Source organism: Lepisosteus oculatus, chromosome 4, assembly GCF_040954835.1.
Source record: "Lepisosteus oculatus isolate fLepOcu1 chromosome 4, fLepOcu1.hap2, whole genome shotgun sequence".
In the NCBI taxonomy this organism is placed as follows: Eukaryota; Metazoa; Chordata; class Actinopteri; order Semionotiformes; family Lepisosteidae; genus Lepisosteus; species Lepisosteus oculatus.
The window spans coordinates 19,443,053-19,464,038 of NC_090699.1; the positions used below are offsets into that span (position 1 = coordinate 19,443,053).

The window sequence follows — 20,986 nt, forward strand, 5'->3', positions numbered from 1 at the left end:
CAAACTAAAGTTTGTTATTCATGAATTGAATTGTGCAATTATCAACAATAAACTATTATTGAATTTAATTCTACACTTCCTGCCATAGTAACAGAAGACAATTACTTGCGATTGGGCCATTTCTTCTGCATGCTGCACTGTATTATTTAAAAAAAAACGTGTAAGTCCTTGGTTATTTGTGAAGATGCCACTTAAGTATTAAATTCACATGGTGTGGGAAAACAGTATTCTTGCATGCAAACGCACGTCAGCATCCCAGTGTAGAGTTGCACCTCAAGTCCAATTTTAAATTTTTTGAGCTGAAAGTGGAAAAGCAAGAGCCAGGAGCTCACAGCTGGCATCGGGATAGGCTCCTGAATCCAAATGATCCACTTTAAAAACCATTCAAAATGTCTCTATCTGTTATTGTGAGCTTTCTGAATGAGGCCTGACCACATTTGGGTGAAATCTACATAAGATATAAGCGTTTTACAACCCCTAAGTATCAAGGGCAGTATTTTTTAGATGCATGGTGACTTACCGAGAGGTTCTGATCCTCTGCCAGGAGAGGAATTACTCGAAGAAAAGGCCAGACTGTTCAAGCTGATCTTGGATTAATGCATTTGAAACCATCGCAGGAATTTTAACAGCCACAAACAATTAGAATGCAAGCCATAGATACTCCAAATTCCTTACGCCGAACATTAAACCAACAGCCTGTAAATCTCAATATTCATACTGTACTTGTGGCATAAGAAACATTACTAATCTCCCATTACATGGGCATACCCATTTTCATCTGTTATATGACTTATTTCACAATATTTTACAAAGAAAAAGAACACACAACCAAAAGAATATAGAGGCGCTGTTTAGTTAAAAAATGATCAAAGTAGTAGAATCAACAGGATGCACACTTTCTCTACTCCAATAACATTTAGAGCTACATACTGAATGGCAGACTTCAGCTCTGTTCATCTGTCAGTTTTCACAGATATATTTGAGAAGAGGGCAAAATAATGACATTTTTACCAAATTTCATCCAACTCATATTCTGACTAACCAGCACTGTCTAAGGGGGAACCCTGACAGAAAAGTAAAGTCAGGTTTTGTGTGTTCACAACAGCCTCGCTGAAGTCCAGAAATGTTTCTGCCTGATAAACAGGGCTAGCATTAAAAACAAAAGACATAAAACACTTGTGGTTGCTAAGTGGCCAGCATTCCAGCATGACTCATCGCAAAATTATATGACATAAGAGCAAATCAGGCCATATAAAAAAACAAGAGTAACTGCAATTACACATTTTCATAATAATATCTGGGGTTCACCTACACCAAAAATAACGGGCAATGTGTCATTCACTACCCCTTTTTTAAATATAACAAATTGAAGCTGAAGTTATGATTGTTGGCATAATTATAATAGACTATTTTCACTCATAATTTTGATAAATCAACATTATCAACCCCAACAAATCCTCCTCATTACAAGGCACAAATCTGTCTCAATCTCTTGCCTTTTGGAACGCCATTAAAGTGAGAATCCCCTTTACAGCTTTAAAGGCTTTTTTTCTGTAACTGCTCTCCCAGGTCAAGGTGAGGGGACATCAGGGCACCACTCCCCAGGACACCCAGGGGTCTGCAGGACCCTGTGGGGGCGGAACCTCTGGTATCAGAGCTAACAGGTTGTGGGTTCGGGTCCCTGCCGATACTGCTGTGGTACCTTGACTCCAGTGGCTCCTGCCCACCCAGCTGTGTAAGTGGGGGGCCTGCAGGGCTGGGGGGTCATTCCTGTGATGGACTAAGGGGGAGTCACATGCCCTCTAGAACTCTTAGTGCTACACAATCCAGTCCAGGATGAGATGTGGCCTATTTTAATGTCATTTTATTGAATATATATTATTATATTATTGAAGTGGCTCATGTGATCATTTTCCAATACCAAGTCCCTGATTTTGGGTAAAGTGTCAGTGCCAAATTCTGACCAAAATCACAAGTGCCTCATGCAGCAAGCTGTACACACAAAGATAACATGATGAATGAAACTAAGCAGGTTTTCCCAAATCAGAAAACGGGTCTGAATGAAAATGAATGTATCAACAGTCCCTGATGAAACTGGGAAACAAAACACAACAGCGGAGTATATTTTATTGGCGAGTAGATTTTCAGAATGAGGTTGCGGACAGCACAGAACTGTCGATAACTTTGCAATGAGTGTGAGGACCACAGAAAGGCTGCACCCCATACGTACGCTTTGTAAAACATATTTTTTGTATTCTGCAACAGACAATGGTTGCCTGACATGCACACCCACACGTAAAAATGCACATACATAAGCACAATTGCCACACACGCACAAATATTGCACCTTAGATGGACCTCCATCTCCTTGGAAATTGCTCTGTTCTGAAACATCCTCCGAAGAGTCAATCAAGGGGATCCTCAGAAATGCCATTTAAATGTGTTCCTGAAGCCAGGAGCACTGTCCTGGTCCAGTAAGTTGCTTTTAAAAACTCACATGGGCACGAAAAATGCCCAGAACTGAACCACTGGGACCTTTTGTGCTGTTGGACTGTCTGATGTTTTCTCATAATGAAAAAAAAACAGGATTCATTACAATAATTTACAAATAAAATGAGATTGCATGAAGCCAAAATAATATGCCAATCTAATATTTTGGACAGAAAAAACTGTCTGCTCACCAGGGGACAACAAGAGAGGCATTTCTGTTCAATTTCCCTAATGTGTTCTCCCAGTGAGAGGGATTATTTAGACTTCCATATACTCACAAGGGGCTCAGTCCATGTTCAAGCATCTTACAACTTTGCTCCATGATTCTCACTGTCACGAAAGCTGAGTTTTATTTGCTAGCAGGGAAATAAGTAGTAGTGCGAGTTTGTGATTCGGCATTTGTTGATTTCTCATGAAAGGGAAATATGCTCTGAAAAGGGGGGAGATGGTATTCTGGCTATGAAGGTACACTGAAATTCTTTACTCATGCAACAGCTATAGTGGAGAGCATGTCCCCAGCAGGTCTCTGATCACTGTACAGCATCAATTCCCCCAATCACCTCTTTCCTAAGCAACATCTGAAGGAGGATATGGTGAGCAATGCAAATAAAGTCAAAAGAGAAAAGAGAAATAAAACAGCTTAGGATGAAAAGTAAAACCTGTAGATTACTTTCTCTAACTGTGCTTCTGCACTGGAGCAGAAAGTACATGGTCTCAACGTTTGAGCTCAAATTTTTGAAAAATGTTACATAATCTTGAATTACACTGCGTTACAAATAAAACTATGGCATGGGGGATATTCAAGGAATCCTTTTCTTTGGTTCTGACAATTCTTATTTACTTACATCGGACCTCAAACTTTAAAATCACGAGTAGTGATAATTAGTCGGAAATTGCTCATTTTCAATACTACTCCTCAAGTACAGGTACAATTAAAGCAGAACTAAAAAAAACATCTGTCCCAATGCTGTTGCCTTTTCTGTTTGTTTTAGTGTTGTGTAAGATCACTCAAATATGTACACCAACATTTATCACAGTGCTCACAGACAACCTGTCTGACAAACAAAGTAAGCTGATGAGACCAAACTACAGCAAACACCTACACTGATCAAAACTGTCTGTTCTCAAAAGACATTTCTACCACCTACGAGCAAAATGACCTAGACAAAAATATGGCAGCTGTTTCACACATAGTTTCCATTGCAGTAGGCCAGTCTTGAACCAAGACATTTTTCCAGTGGACTGAAGGAAGTTTCCAGTAAAATGCAGTCCTAGAAAAAAAGAGATCTCAGAATTTCAAGACTATCCATATGTTCTACTGTAACCTTACAGTTTAAAGTTTCCACAACAGCAGACAACCTTCCTCTGGCTACAGCAGGAGGACTTAGATGAAATACGTGATATTTTAAATAAATTAAATGCAAGCTTTGTTGCAGCAAGGTGTTTTTAAAAGCCATACTAACCTGTTTGATGCGCCACAATGTCTGTTTGACACTTTAAAAAATGGAATATAGGCAGATTTTCTACTAGTGTTTTATCCATTAGTTAGTACATGAAGAAGCTGATGAAGCCACACGACAGCCAGCACAGCCCCTGTCAGACACTGCCTATTTAAATTCCAGCAGCGTTCTAACTTTGCTGTACAGAGCTTCAGACAAAAGGATCTAAATTCAGACAGGAAGACGCTTGCAGCTGCAGGATGCATCTGTCGACGACTGTACTAATAAGAGGAAGGATGCTGAAGCTCCTTATTCTGAGCAACGTGTTTATTTCTGTGTGGTATATTATCCAAACAGATCTCTGGGATTTGAAGGAAAATTCAAACGCTGGTAATATTCGAGGACGGGAAAAAAAATGAAAAAGTTAACACTTTGTTCAGAAGTTTAATAAAACCACCATATGATAAACACTACATTATTACAGTACACCTACAGCATGTAGAGTTTATATGGACAAAATACTCTCTTGCCTTCAATAAAAGCTGCGGATGATTATGGCAACAACATTTGATCATAATCATGTTTCCTATCGTTCATTTTTCTAGAAATAATGAAAAAAGTGCTTTAACTTCCTATATGTTTGAGCAGTTAGAAGGGAAAAATGGAAGAAATACAGTTAACAGGATAAATAATGCACCATTTTTTTAAACTGTCATGTCACCCAATTCAACTGCAGCAAAAGCTTTCCCTGTATGAAGTATCTGCACTGAAAATTTTCAATTAAGCTTCTCAGGAGCCTCTGTGACTCTGTTGACTGATGGTCTTTGTGGCAAATGAAAGCAACGATAAGGACATGTTCCACAGTACCCTTTAAATCCACAGTGGCTCAAAGGCTTTTTGCTTCAGAAGAAACATCAGAAGTGATTCCTTTGGCCAGTGTCCTACAGCATCAAGAGTCCTTACTGAGAATACATTGACACAAATATCACAGTAGCTTGTCAAACATTCAGCCCCATCACCTATGTCTGGAAAGTTCTGGGTGAGTGCTCTATATAATCCCACTGGGACCACTGCTCTCCTTATAATATGAGGTTTTTTAGTCAGTCTAGAATATATTGAACAAGAACTATTTCTTACCAAGCCTGTTACATTCATGGCACCTGATTGCAAAACCTACTGACCCACTCCCACGTGATCAGTGAAAGTGGATAGCAGCACAGTATATTGCACAGGATCGCGGAGTCAGGGCAGGTGCTGACCAGGTGTTTCCCATGTAACTCTTCTCATATCTGAGAAACCAAGACATACACTGCTAAAGGGACAGAAGACAACTGCAGGGGAAGGCAGTAAGATGCCACTGGAGGAACATATAAGTGCAGAGTGACAGAACAATTGACATTAGACTGGTCCTACACAAGAGGAGGCAATTTGGCCCGTCCATCCTGTTCCATCGTAATAGCCTACTGATCTGAGGATCTCATCCACCTCTTTCAGCTCCAGCAACATGGCTGGCTGGTGTATCAGAGCAGCCCTCTTTCTACGCTCTCTGTAGCGGGTGGAGCTGTGGGTGTGAGGCTTGGAGACAACTTTAGAGAGAAAAGAAGGACAGGCATTTGCACAAGGAGAGCTCGGGCATGCAGTTTAAGACAGCACACAGTGCTGCTGTGCACTGTAACAAGCATGTCCAAACTGGTGTTGAGAATGTGGTGTGGTGCTGCCAGCTGGTGTTAATACCGTTCACAGCGTAACAGTTCTCGTCAACCTTCATCCTTAATGAAGAACAAGTCTGTCAGTCAAATTTCTCTGAAGTTTGTAGTTAAAAAAGGGAATATCAGCAGGCCATTTTCAAAAATTACAAATTCCCAAAGATATGCAGCTGGCCCCTGGACTGGAGTCTAAATTAAGAAAGACATTACATTCAAATTAAGTTTTTTTTAACCTTTCCGCTCACAAAATAGATTTCATTATCAACATTTTCATCCATAACATTTCTGCCCTGAGGTAAAAACATTATCCACATGTTGGGTGACACCACAGTACTACAGTTAGAAACAGTTTAAAAAGCACCGTCTTATCACAGGACACAGTCTCTGCAGGCAGTTAAGTTACAAATGGTGAATCTACAGTACAGGAAGTGGTTGCGCACCTTGAGAGGAAGTGGCTATCTGGCAATCTGAAGCAAATCCCAGCAGCTAAGGGTCTCTTTCCCAAGAGGCAGCATCTGCACTTTCCAAGGTCAGAAGGCCGAATAAATGTGTTATAACACCGGACACAGCCAGAGCACAAGGCAGAAGAGAGCCACGCAAAGCCACGCGGATATTACTTCATAGCTCCAAACTGTGCGCCGTTTCCTCTTCGCAACCTTGTTGACTTTCTTTCTGTTAAACCACTTAGATGCTCAAACAGAAGCATCTCCTCTCTGCAGACTCCTGCCCTGCCACTTTTCCTGTAACATTCACATGTTCTTGGGTGGAGGGGCTGGGGAGGAGAGCGTTTGCAGATGTGGTCAGGTATGGCTGGTGATAAAAATAGATTAAAAGAAAGCAAAAGACACTGAAGGAGGGTGCCCCGATTCACTGGAAGTACAGTAGCTCAGATACTTTTCCATTAACTGGCACAGCTTGTCTTTCCTCTCACATCTACAGAGTCGCCAAATGATTGATGAGATTAAGTTTGATTTTACCCATCCTGAAAAGAGTTCATAAAACATGATAATATAAAAGCTACAGAAAATGTCATTTATACTATATCCATTAGATGTAAACAGGGTGGCCTCAAATCCATTAGCATTATTGTGGTACTATAACACAAGAGAATATATGATAGAAGGATATTTCTCAACAAGTAAGTACTAAATGCATTTACTAGACATATCACAAAATGTTGCATTCTCTCCATGTTTGCCTCTTAAAATACCAGACTAACATTTTGAAATTCCTATGACCACAGAAGCCCAGCACCTCATTGTTAAGAAACGACAAATGACAAAAATACGACAAGTTCAATTCTCAAAGGCAGACTTCCAGAGCTATGACACATAATAACAGAAAAACAATTCTGCACAACTCAAAGGTTTGGAGAGTAAATGCAGGCTTCAATTGTGTTCACTGGCATCAGCATTAAAAAGGAACATCTCTCCAGAGGATATAACTTAAGTTGTGGGGTGAACACAGAGAACAAAGGGCCTCATTGTGCAGAGATGTACTTCTGTCATGTGTCCTGCAAACCACGTGATCTCAAGTTTGGGAGAATGGGTGGCCCATCCACCAGTGGAATCTTCAGGCTGGGGGTTCCAGACTGTTTATCTAAAACCTCATCCAGCATCCTTCTGATCTGTGGCTCCCTGGACATCACTGACTATTGTTACAACAAGAACAAAGGTATTCACAAACCTGTTCCCCCTGAGCTCATACAGTCCTGTTGGATTCTACACGACCCGGGGCCCACTTCACAATTCAATTACTGAACCATTTTTGCATTTAGTTTTAAGTAAACAATTTTATCTTTTAATCCTGAGTTATTACATAATTGATTTAGGAATACTGGTTTAAGTGCAAAGACTGTCCGACTTGACACCGTGAGACAGCTCTTAACCTTATTACAACCACAAAAGCATCTCATCCAACCAGCATTGTGACTCTGCAAATATCTTAATAATAACACTTCATCCATTGCTTAAATGCAGCACCCAATCTGCACCAGCCCCACTGCACAGTTGTCAGATTAGGCGAGCCCAGAGGGGAATATAGCCAGGACTCCAGGGCAGCACCCATTCAAACCTATTTCAAACAGTGCACTGGGATCTTTACAGAGTAAATCTGTCAAGACCCCAGTTTAAGGTCTCATCCAGACACTAGAACTTCCTACATTACAGCATCTCTGATCGCCTTTCTGGGGCACCAGATTGGAAATTCTGGCCCAAAGCAACCATTTCTCTAGGCCTAGCCTTGCTTAGCTTCCAAGATCTCATCATTCAGGCTAGAAGGTGGTAATGCTGCTGTCATAATTCCAACATAAACAATTAGAAATGTAATATGTTTCTGCACATCCCAGGGACTGACAGGCCCTAAACAGGCTCTTCTGGTCTTGCTCTAAACAGTACTGTCAGCTGTGACTTGCAAATACTTCTTCCACACTATTCGATCCTCGGTACCCTTATTTTCCCACTCCCACTAGTGACATTACGGTGAAATCTGAGCTGCTGAAGACAAGCCTGATAAATCACAACCACAAACTGTATACACAGTGTCAAAGATACAAAGCCATCCTAATGCAAGACCAATACTTCTGAAGCAGGCAAAGACATCAGAAATTGCAAACCAGCAGTAGGGTTACTGTTATTCAACTGAATTCTTCATGACCATGTATCTAAAGCATTAACAACCCCTTCGGCATGTACCTCTCTTCCTGCACTAACCACATTCAATACATGGCCTAATTTGTCTCTGGCAGCAGTTGCACAAAAGGTAAAAGATATGTCTATGACATTGAGTAAAACATACTTTGATTGCACAAGCATGCGTCTCTGATTCACAGTGACTGAGAAAATCCTCGACATTGCCATTTGTCCAAACTCAATGAACACTCAAACAACAGAAAAGGACAAATAAACCACTAGGAATCGCAATGCAGTTAAATAGTACGGTGTGATAACACATATTGCCATGACTTTGTCCCCTTTTATAAAAAAAGATCTACTAATATAGCAAGATCATTTCTTCTTTGGTGTGAGAAGTGAATGATTCCCTAGTTTCAGGGCTTCAATTACAATCCCGCTGTTTACCTGTTATGTGACATTGCCTGTTAATGGTTGCCTAGAGCTAGCAGAGCAGCTCCACTCCACATTCACATGGTTACACAGCAGAAGCTGACTTTCATGTATTTCTGCGCTCTGTTGTAAGGAGGCACTTCAGACCGGAACAGGCCAAAGAACAAAACACAGAGCTGTAATGATGAAACTGCATTGTGTGACTGGAAAATACAGCTATGCACTCTACAATTCACCTCTACAATTCTCTGGTCCATAGCCACTATCACTTCGCAATTAACAAGTAAATGTATTGGTGTTGCTGATTTGGAGCTTTATAACATTAATGCAATGGTTAAATGTTCATTAAATCTTGCCATTTGCCTTGAAAACTTTATAGAAAGTTTTAGATGAGTGAAGCTTCTATCCTTTCACAAAACAAATCCTCTGCTTAATAACGGGATCACTTTTCCTTGACAATGTCTTTCGATTACTGTACAAAATAAATTAGTGGTAATTGTGTTATCAAAACTATTTACTGTGTTGGATACGCTCTACCATTTACAATGAGATCCCTTTTTTAATAATGGATCTTGGTTGTCTTTATAACGCATTCCCCAGGAATACAGATTTTTCATAAACAGAATGAACATTGAGCAGCTGATTTCCCATAGATGGCACAAGTCCTGAGTATAATTGCTCAGTTGTTTAACAGTCATTCCCCCACAAGAAGTATTCTCACACCAGAACTAACACTGGATTTTTATTCTCTTCACCAGCGAGAAGAAAACACTACACAAAGTATCTTGAAAACGACCTGTTAAACACTGTTAAAAGTAGACTGCACATCTATTTAAAAAAAATCACGTCTATAATTTGTTTTTATTTTGGGAAGCTGATTTTATCCCCTATGATTTACAGCCCAGTGTAATGCTGTTTAATTTGAAAAAGCCCCATGTCAAGCCACAATGCATTTCCAAACTGCACCAGTAAGCAGAAAAGAATATGATATTTTGCGAAGGGTTTTTGGAAAAATGCGCAGCTTGTGCGTGGTTTTTCGTTATTAAAGAAAGGGTTAGTGTTGACTGTTTCTGAGTTGTGTAAATAATACATATAACACCTACTTTAATTATAAAACTTCAGAAAGAAGAACCAGTATTTAATCTTTTTAAGAGACCATTTTTTAAAAAAAAATTACAAATACAATAAACTCAGCAGTGTGTTAATCCTTAGTGATTGGTCAAATATGCAAAACATCTGATTCTCTGCCCTGCCACGCTGAGCTTCTGGGGACCAGGAGGTTTGCCAAGGAGGTGATTACACAGCCAGGAAAGACGAGCTCATTCTGATAACTCCAAGCTAAAGTCAAGTCTAAACCTCGTTTCCATTACTGTTTTACATGATTCTCCTATTATACACTAGCTCAAATCTCCATATGCTTCATCTTGGACTATGGCGATGTGGTTTACTGAACAGCTTCTAAAGTCACTCTTGGGAAATGTGATGTCTTCTACCTTCTTGCCATAACGGTCACCAAATGTCACAGTCCTGCTGAAGACCTTTACCCTTAAGACACACCATCCTATCTGAAAGAGATATTGCAGCTCTCCGTCTCATCCTGAGGTAACGCAGTGTTGCAGTGGTTAGCAGCGCTGGGTTCAGTTCCTGGGGTGCTATCTGCGTGGAGTTTGTACGTTCGCCACGGGGTTCCTCCCAGAGTCAGGTGGGACACAGACATACTGGGAGGTTAATTGGCTTCTGGTAAGGCTGACCCTGGTGCGTGTGTGTGTCTTGTGTGTGCCCTGTGATGGATCCCATCCAGGATGTATCGCCTTGCATTCTCTGCTCGCCAGGATAGGCTCCAGCCGAATTGGACAAAGCAGTTAGAAAATGGATGGCTGTACAATCCTGCAATCGACATTGTGGTACTTTTAACAAACTGAACCTTTCCAAACGGTAACAACTGAATTCGCTGTTGCCGAGGATGGGAACTGTAGAGTGAGACGACACTGTCCACCCTGGTACCTGAGGGCGCTTGCTTGCTTGCTTCTATGACTGAATATTTTTAAAAATCTGTTATTGGCTGCCCTTTCCTCTTTCTTCCTTTCTCTGGGTGGCCTCTGAGCAGGCTGCCAGCCTGGCCAGGAGAAGACGCCGGGTCTGAAGTCAGCAGCGGACTGCGGTGCAAACTGGACTCGTGGAGAGGTGGGAACGGGGGCCCTGAGATGAATGATAGTCACCTTCCCTCGCTCCTCTCACACGCTTGGAACTGCTGCTCGGGAAAGTTAGAACTGGATATTTCATACGAGAGAGAAGAATGAGGAGGAGCTATGCCATTAAATGGAAATAAGAGGTTTGTGTACAAAATTGTACTATATAACTAGATACTTAGGAATGAATTTTCCCCAAAGTCACAGGAAGACTCTCGACCCACCCGTTTCCGATCATTCCCCTACCTCAAGACAAGTCTCAGCTGACACTAAGCTTGGGCTTCAGTACTGGCAACAGTGAAGAAAGGAGAATCTTACAGCTAGATGAGCTCCTAATATCACAGGAACACATTTTCCTTCTTAAAAGAGCCTTCCCTAGCCTTTCGTCTTGCAGGCATTAACCCGCTGTTGTCAAAATGCACCTTAAAGAGGAGCTAAAAAACAAACGTGACCCATGGACAGCAAACATTGTGAGAAAATCGGCCTCAGATGTCAGAGGTTCGAGGACCGTGGGTTTTTAATAATGATCTATCTCTGTGAGGGGGCAGGCAACGGAGGCTCCACGACATTCAAAACCCACTCCCCAAACTACTCCAGGTAACATCCCTTTATCAGGGGAGGAGAAGAGTGTGGAAAGGGCTTATTGAAATTGCCAGGTATTTAAATTCAATCTGACTGGGAGATGTACAGATTGTGACAGCATTTCCAGGTCCAAAAACTCTTAAACCTGAAAGCCCAGTAAAATACCTACTACTCTTAAGCGTTCTGGGCCACACATAGTGCGAAACACAAATCAAACCATTTTAAAACAAATAAAAGCAACAAGGTGCACAACCGTGTTTTTTTTCCCCAAAGATAAACAACAGAATAAAAGCAGATATCTAAGAATACTGGATTGATAGGAAGAATAACCCCTGAGAAAGTATAACTGCCCCAGCCCAACCTGGGCTCGTAAACTACAGCACACTAAAGAGCAGATTCTCTGGTCTTTAATCAGAGAACGGGAAGGTTTTGATCCAAATTCTACCAAGAAATATTCAGATGCAAAACAGAGTCAAAGTGTATCAAGTGCTGAAACACCAGGCATCAGTCTCTTTATTTCTGAGGTACCAACCGTGTAAACCAAGATGCACAGCAGAAAGAGAAGCAGTGAAATACAGAGCGGCTACACTACCTGTCTCACTGTTTTCCCAGATACCATCCAGATTTTAAGAGTTTGGAGAAGGAAGTAGAAAAAAAAATTAAACAGCAGTTGTGCAGTCCAAGTCTTACTCAAGCATCCATCTTTACGGTCACTTGTCAGCTTTCTCCGCTCTGCGATTCCAGCACACTGAAGCTGCCTGACATCATTAGCAGTTCCTTACAAAGAGGGGGAGTCAATTATCATACCCCTTCAGCTGAATGGTTCCAGCTATTTCAGAGAGAGAGAGACACTCTGCTGACTGAAGCAGATCCGGACATCTCAGCAGCAGTTCGCTGTGTGCAGGAGGATGTGGGGGAGGACTCTGTGAGCCTTACCCAACAGCCACTCAGCATCCAATCACAAGCACAGCCTCCTGGCAACAGCCTGCCTAGCACACCCAAGCAAGGGCAGAGCCCGAACAAGCTCCTCGTGTGCTCTCTAAAAGGGCAGGCAGCTGAACACATCTAAAACCATGCTTTTCGCACATTCCGGCTTCATAAACTTCAAAAGTTGAAGGCGTGAGAGGGTTGTGTGTGACAGAGAGTCAGCTGACAGTCCCCGCTGCGTGACAGCCCACTTCGCAGAGCAATCTGAGGCCAGATTCCAGATTCACCCAGCACCTGAATGCCAATTACTGTATAAGACGTGAAGAAAAAAAGTGTGGCGACTGCATCACACTTCAAGAAGACGGATATTTTATAAATGCTCTCGCTTAAGAACACTCATGAGCAAGAAATACCATGGGGCTAAAAAATAAAGGAAGAAGATGATTTTTTAAAAATAAATTGGCTTGTTCAGCAAAGACCTATGCTAATTCTGTTACTCCTCCCCAGAGAGAGAACATTATCTAGTTATGTTTCAATTCTGACTAGGCTACATGTCTAACTTACTTACCTCTGTTGTCAGTTGAATAAATCAGCCTTCTGTGTGCTGTGAAACTATTATCTATTGTCTTTCAGGATGGGGCTTTCTCTTTTTCTTCATAGTGTGGATGGCTTATAAAAATCAAGAGCTCTTCCTCTTCAAATATGCGAGCTGCTAGCCTGTTCAAGGTTAGCATCCTGACAAACAATTTTTAAAGACATCTGTTCTCTCGTTGTAAATTACATTTGTTGAAAATTTCTTGAAACACAAGAGAAACAATTTTTCATTATGTGTTTATTGTTGTATATAACCAGGTTAAAACGCTGAAGACTCTAGTCAGAAATCCCTGTGGTCTTCAATGTTTGTTAGTTTGAGTCAATTTGTGACACACCTATCAGACTTGTGTAAGCTCTGGGAGGAATGTATCCAACCACTCAACAATTATCATCAGAGTACCAATTAAACTATTTATTTCTCAATGCATCTACTGCCCGAACCAATATACCCACCTGTGCAGGTTCACTCAGGTTCACAGAAAACCACCTACGAACAGCAGATCTCTCATCACACCCAGGCCATAAAAGATGGAGCCCCTAGCCACATGTAACCCAAGGTAAGCAAAGAAGCACTGGAACAGCGGAAGCCTCCAGTTCTCGATGAGACACATCCTTTAAAGCTTTTTGCAGAGGGCTGGGTATTCACAGGCTCCATGTCTGTGCAGAGCACAAGTATGTCTTTCTGCTGTGCACAGAAGAGGGTGCTGATAGGGGAAGTCAGCCAGTGGCAGAAGGAAGTGTTGTCTGACAAATTACATTCAAGCCTGCATGAACAGACTACAGAAATCATAGGTGGCAGAGGTCTTGGACAACTCTGCAACCCAAGGACTGCATTCCAACACTCCTGGCTGCAGGGACTGTTGTCATTCTGGCGTTTGTCTGTGTTAACAATTAGGTAACAAGGTTGTGGTCCCCTTATCCCATTGCTTGACAAAGCAAGCTTGTTTCACGCTGTCTGATGCTGATAAATGTCCATCACTTCCTCCCCAGGTATCTCTGCCAACCAATGGGGCTTCAACCTGAGTGTAGGCTGGGACCCGAGATCCAGACGTAATGAGCTCTGGTCTGGGTCATATTGCTCACCAGCTGTGACTGCGATCAGGACAGGCTCAGGCTCAGCAGTGGTAGGGCTGGATTCACTGGTCAGGGCTGGGGCGACCCAACCAGGACATTCCCTCATTTAGCTATGCAAGCGAGGGATATCACACGCCTACAATCACTAGATCGATAGCTTGAGGCATGTGTGGGGCTGGGAAGCCTGTCTGTGCTTTCACAGCAGGCGATTCCAAACTGGGTGGGCAAATAACATAGGCGGTGATCCTAAATTCTCAAAACATGGCTGCCCAGACTGCCCATGAGCTCCTTATTCCCCAGTTCCATCAGGGTTGTGAGTGGTGGTGTTACATGATGCCCCAAAAGCTGACCAGCACTTCCTTTGTTGATGCTGATGAGACAATGTAATTTCCCAATTGTTTTAGCGATTTTGTTGTACAAAATCCTTCAAATACTGAGCGGTGCAGTTCTGGATCATTTCTGCAGGCGCTGCGGTAAAAGTTAAACATGCTAATCCAAGGAAACATAGTAATTCTATAGGACATTAACAAAAAAAGAGACTTTAAGCTGGATCTCAAAGCCCCCACACTTACAAGCACAGGAAAAAAAAATCTTTTAAAATAAAATGACATATTGGAAAATAAACTCATGAGTCAGCAGTGAATTTTAAGACTGTTGGGCACTGACCGGGTTGTAAAACATGAGAAGGCAAACTGCATGTAAAAGTTTCATTACACTCTGAAATGATTTTATAGCATACTGCAAGGAAAAGTGATCTGCAATATGTTTCAGCACATGTGCTTGCTTATCTTAACCACCCCCGGTTCGTTAGGCAAAACATTACCTTAAAGAGAAGCAAGACTAAGGATTTGTTTATGCTACATGCAGAGAGTTTGCTGCAAACTGCAAAGTAACGCCACAACGGAGACTGTGAGAATCTGGACTAGTTCGATATTTGCACCCCAGTTCTGAAACGGACTGGAGCAAAGCCCCAGCTCCTGAGAAAGCGTCTGAGGGATTTTACAAGAGCCCTCAGCCACCACAACTGCTCCTTTGCTGAAAAATAAGCAAGGGAGGAGAGTTAAGAACATGGATCTGTTTCATCTGGAAGTTTCCGTAGCTCTGTCAATAAAAGGAATATCAACATATTGTCAATCTCAATACAGTTAAATCTCAATATATTGTCAAAAGTGATAACAACTTTCTCTAAATCTTTTGTGGAAAGACTTCAGTAGTATGCTACAAAAGCCAGTAACGCATCATAGACAAATGTTTCATTTGCTCAGATAATGTATTTCCCCTAGTTGTCGGCAAGAATTAAAACAATGTGCTTTCATTTTTCATCTACAATGGGTATTTCCAATCTGAGCATGTCTGGCAATTGGTGTTTACATGATGTTTAACACTGCCACACCTGTTCCTTCCTTCCTGTAGATCTTCAAGGCATGTTCTTGAAAAATCTCTTGTTACCATATGAATCAGAGAAATCTACACCCAGTCAATAGTAAACAATGCCCTGTTGCAAATGCAGCAGTTCCTGGGCCAAAGATCTCAAACTCTGGAGGCTTTAATATCTCCTGGATTTTGTCCTAGCCTGTGCAGTCAATTAAACAATTAATTAGGTTCTGAGGCGTGTATAGAAATTTGCCTTCATTGTTGTTGGCTCCAAACATCTGCTTTACTAAAGTCACCTATACAACACCAAGGCCTGGTGAGAAGTATTACAATTCCGTTGACAATTACACAATTAGACCAATTACTGTATGTAATGGAGAGAGTGGAAAGAACAGAATTCAGAAGAGGCTGGGGTCTCCAGGAGCTGAGCTCGAAGCCGAGTCTGCACGTCCATTGGTGAAGGATTTACTGATGGGTGGGGATTTTTAAATACCGCTGCAACCTTCAGAATGTCCGAGGTTTACAAGACTCCACAACGGTGAGCCTAATGGAAGCCCAATGAAGGTTAGGCAAAGAAATGACAGCAGCAGCTGCCTTTTCAATGAGTTACGGCCCTGCTGTTGCAGAGTTCAGCTTCAGGTTCTTGAAAAGACAGACTTTTTTTTTTCCCCAAAAGATCTTAGTTACCAAAACTACAAAAAAGAGTAACCATGTCATTGGTTCAATTGGTTCAATCCTAAAAGGCTGAAGAGTTCTTAGATTTTAGTCCTAAATCATCTCTAATTTACTTAATTTAACAAATTACCTGTTTAACTGAGCACAATGGAATTGTTCCATTATCTTTAGAGACTAATTTAGAAAATGACTTAATAGTAACATACAAAACAGCTGGACTGGAACTCTCCAGGAGACCCCTGAATTAAGGTATGGAACAATATTAAATTGTTTTTGGGGGTTTTGGTTAGTTTTTAGAGTCCACAGAAGGATATATTTTCTTGTTCTGTTCAAAGTTGGGACCTATGCAATCTTCAGCACACATGTCCCATTAATATTAAGAGACAGATTCCATGTTCATACTCTGTATTTCTATCAGCCAGACACAGCAGAACATGTGAGGGATGCCATCTGTCTGTATGAGACATTTTCATCAGCCACACATCCTGCTAAAAGAGTTTCAGTGCTTATTTCTCTCCCTTAATTGACTGTGTTTAATGTTCTCTGGGGCAGCACACTGGCAACTCTGTTTATAACGTGCTCTCTGCACACAAAAAGGATAATGATTCTGAACATCAAAAACAGGACTGGAATGTAAATAAAGACCAAACAGGTGTGGATATGGCACATATTTAGCAACTGAGATTAGTGCTTTATAAGCAATCTTCAGATTCCTTGGCAGATTCTGGTGGAAAAACGAGAAAGACTTATCTACCAGCAACTGTCTGTTTCTTTCCTCATCATTTACAGAGCGAGCGAACACTTCTGGACAATCTCTCACTCGATGCAGAGCTACTCAATGCTTCAGTCTTTACCTTTTCGGCAAAGACTAAACGCAACAGAATTAAAATGTCTGTTTAATCTCATGCGACAGACAAATAGAAATCGAAGATAAAGTTGTTTTTCCATGGAGGGCAGGTCCTATTTTCCACAGCTCTTTAAACATTGTTTTTAATAACTGTTCTGGCAGTAACAGATGCTTTTAAAATGGGGGGGGGGGGAGGTTTCAAAAAAAATCTGCAGTTTTGAATTATGGGAATTGAACAATCATACATATTTAGATGAGTTTAAGAAATCAGACAACAGGAGTCATGAGTGACAAGGGACATGGGACTGTTGCTGGGGCTGTCCTTCAGATGAAATGTTAAACCAAGGTCCAGACCACTTGTTGGTTAAAGATCCCAGGGCACATCTTGATGGAGTAGGGGTGCCAATGTTCTGGCTTAATCCCACTCTGGGTCTGAACAAAGTTCCCCTTTTATTCAACGTGAAGCAGCTTCTTTCTCCTCCCCCTCGTCTGCTGGTGCAGAGGGGCTGATGCGCATTACCCAGGTGGGGCTACACTAATGGGGGATGAAACAGATTCTCTTCTACACAATCAATCAATCAATCAAAGTTTATTGGGGAGGACAGAAATCACAAAATTAAGGTTGCATAATAATCCATAATAATGCAATAGAAATTGAATAAAATAAACTCAAACAGATCTCAATATAAATAGAGCTGCTATGTGTCCATGGTGTACGCAATACATTATGTCCAAGTAGAAAATTGTGTGTCCATGTAGCCATTACAGGTGATTTGCTAAAGGAGCTGCAGGTTGGCAATTTAGCAGTCTTATTGCCTGGAGGTAGAAGCTGTTCAGTAATCTATTGGACTTGGACCGAATGCTTCGGTACCATTTACTGGACGGTGGGAGAGAGACCTTTGGAATCTTTTGGAATGAAAGGAGCTATTTCAATGCACTTAAATATTTTTATATTTGGGTTTTTAAGATCATAATCTTAATAATTTGGTAAACCTTGTGAAAAACAAGCGGCCGAACCCCTCTCCAAGTAAGCCCATGGCTGAGCAGCAGTTGACATTTCAGTTCTCTGGCTTTCACCTCCAAATTTATAACCACAGAACCCCGTTCTTCATGTAATGACAAAAACACGGAATGAATTCCCCTAAAAAATAAATGTTTAATTAGGTAAAATGTCTTTCAGAACATGTCAGAAAATATTAACCTCTGGGTAAACTCTCTAGTCTTTTATAATAGACCTGGTTTGTTTCCAGGGGTTTCCAAGCAACAAAACCTTCTCCATACACTCCCTTCATGTAGTTTGGTAAATACATAGGAAGGGATTTCAGGAAAGCCATCTCATCAGAACCTAAAGAGAATGCCAACTTGAAGGTTCACTCCATTCCTGTTTTACAAGCTCATCAAGGACCTTTTCTATACATTATGACTACAGACCAGACAGCTATAATTACACCGGCAATCTCATTTAATCGATACTCACTTCTCGCAGAGGTATTCTACACCTATAGTCCAAAAATGAGCCTCATGTTACAAAGCTTAAGTATGCTTTAAAAAAATTCAAGGCCCACAAGAGGATGTGGCTAAATGGAGATGTCTAGATTTTTTTTTCTTAATTAATGAGCTGGCTTGATGATAATCCTGCATCGTGAGAAGAAGGCTCCACGGCCGAAACGTTGTGTTCTCTTTCTTCTTTTTTTCAGCATGGAATAAACCTATTACTTGTAAATATATAAAGCCAGAATCCCAGATTTTGGGACATCTTTGCAGGTTTGTCTCTGGTCTTCAAAAAGCATCTCAGTTGTCATAGCAATTTCTAGCAGTTGTTTATTGAGTGGAAACATAAGTGTGCAGATGTACAATGTGTTAATGCCTTGCGGAACCTTTCAATTGACAACATAGCTCTGCTAAGTACTTATCTTTTATCTTCTATCTTTCATATCTTTTCACTGATAGCTGTACCTGTTCCAACAATACATTTGACCGTATCAGCCCCAGCATTACTTATCTGCACTGGGTTTTTGTTGAATGGCCTCATGTGTCCCTGAAGCTGAACTGTAGGGCTTCTGCACAGCACGCATGACTAAAGCAACAATTTGCACTCTGCAATGAACAGAGACCGACTGGTGTTGCCATCTGAATACACACTGCCCAGCCACTGCACTGATGTGGAGTCACAGATTAAAAATACGCTTACAAAGAGGCAAAAGGTACACTTATTTATTCCACTTTACTCTTGCCTTAGGACAGCAGTTTAGTTTGATGCTGCGCCCATCACAATAACAAGCAATGCAGGTCAAACTCTAGATTACAGATCCTCAGGAAGACTTAAAAATCACTTTGAACCTCTTTAATGTTTACTAAACACCCAGTTCACTGAGTTCTAAAAACATTGAACTTCCTGGACCTTTGTTTTCAACTTTATCCCAACTCGGCATACTACTAATATGCCCAATAAAAGACGTTGTACTTCTAAAACATCGCTACTCAGACAGTAAACTGAAATCTCTCTGTAGTTTTTATCTTTTTTCTCTCTGATGTTGCAATCCACCTGTCTTGCACTATAAAGACCTACCTACAGAAAAACCACAAGTAACTGCTAGTTCAAAGAGAGCAGAGAAAGTAATTACACATAGGTAATTCCCAGTAGAAGAGTCTGGTTCAGTATGCAAAGTAGGCCTGTAATTAAAACATGTTATGTTACTTTTAAAGCACATTAATATAAGAAATCTGCTTATATCACTTTTCAAGGATCCCTGAATCGCAAACAAGTGTGTGCCATCTAGTGGCAGATCACGAAATTGCACAGCTTTTAATCTAAAGTACAGTACCTACTGCCAAAGAAATGTGTAGCCTGAAAATTAAGCACATCAGCTTTTATTAAAGTACTGTTATTACAAAGAAATGCAAACACATCGCTGTGTTTGACTAGTTGTATTAAACAGAACTAAATGTCCTTTGCCAAAGCAACTAGGCTGGGGCTGGTAAAAACACTACACCTAGTAAACAGACAGAGCAGTAGCCCTGTGGCTAAGGATCTGCGCCTGTGGCTGGAAGGTTGCCGGTTTATATCCTGCAGCCAACAGAGGAATCCTACTCTGTTGGGCCCCTGAGCAAGGCCCTTAACTCAAACTGCTCCAGGGGCGCTGTACAATGGCTGACCCTGCGCTCTGACCCTAAGCTTCTCTCCCTGTCTGTGTGTCTCATGTAGAGCAAGATGGGATATGCAATAAGATTAATTCTTAATGCAAGAAATTGTATGTGGTTAATAAAGTGATCTTATCTTATTTCTTAAGGGAGGCTTGCAATGCCCACTGCTTTGGTAAATTTGTCAGCCCTCCAGTTCACCACGAATTGTGCCAACAGTACGGCACAGGATAACTCGTCTGATGTGTCTATTGTGATGAAAAGAAGACTGGGAACAGCAGGGTACAAATATACTTTACAAACCCTAGATTTCAGGTTGCATATGTTATTGATCTTAAAAACTAGTAAATACTCCCTAAACCTTTTAGAAGTGTAATAATTTCATGAAAAATACAAACTATATATTCTAAAGAAATGAATAGCTTTGAAAAGAAAAAAGAGCAAGTTTGACTGTGAGTCTGACTTCTAATCCACTATAAGTAATTCAGTTACTGCCTTCTCTGTGCACTTAAATTTTATTATTGAATCAGGGAATATGGGAACTGTTCATAATGCATGGTAACTTCAACTAACTTCACTAGCTTTACCATTTGCCATATAGCTTAACATAATTAATTAATTAATTGCTTACAGTGCTTTACAGGTAATGGGGACTCCCCTCCACCACCACCAACGTGCAGCATCCACCTAAGCAATGCAGAGTCACATGCATTAGATCTCAATGAGCATGTCTTTAACTAGACCAGGAGATGTTTAGGCTTGCCCAGCATGGTGGGATGGGCAGTTAGCTGTACTGCCTCACAGCTCCTGGGTTCTGTGTGGAGTTTGCATGGCCTCCCCATTTTCAACTTGGTTTTCACTTCCCGTTTCCTCTGACCTCCCGTTG

At 41.2% G+C, this 20,986-nt stretch overlaps 1 protein-coding gene across 5 annotated transcripts in view; it reads right to left on the reverse strand.

Annotated features, from left to right (window-relative positions):
- The window catches only part of pald1a (phosphatase domain containing paladin 1a), a 92,002-nt gene that overhangs the window by 65,309 nt on the left and 5,707 nt on the right, over window positions 1-20,986 (reverse strand). Inside the window, exon 1 of one of the 5 annotated variants that reach the window (XM_015346459.2) lies at window positions 12,159-12,369. The exons of 1 other annotated variant lie outside the window; for it this stretch is intronic. In XM_015346459.2, coding sequence (XP_015201945.2) covers window positions 12,159-12,166 — 8 coding nt within the window. In that variant the 5' untranslated portion in view covers window positions 12,167-12,369. Of the gene's footprint in view, window positions 1-3,953; window positions 4,103-12,060; window positions 12,370-20,986 lie in introns of those variants that run through there. 3 more of the 5 variants (XM_015346461.2, XM_015346464.2, XM_015346463.2) reach the window with 3 other exon arrangements.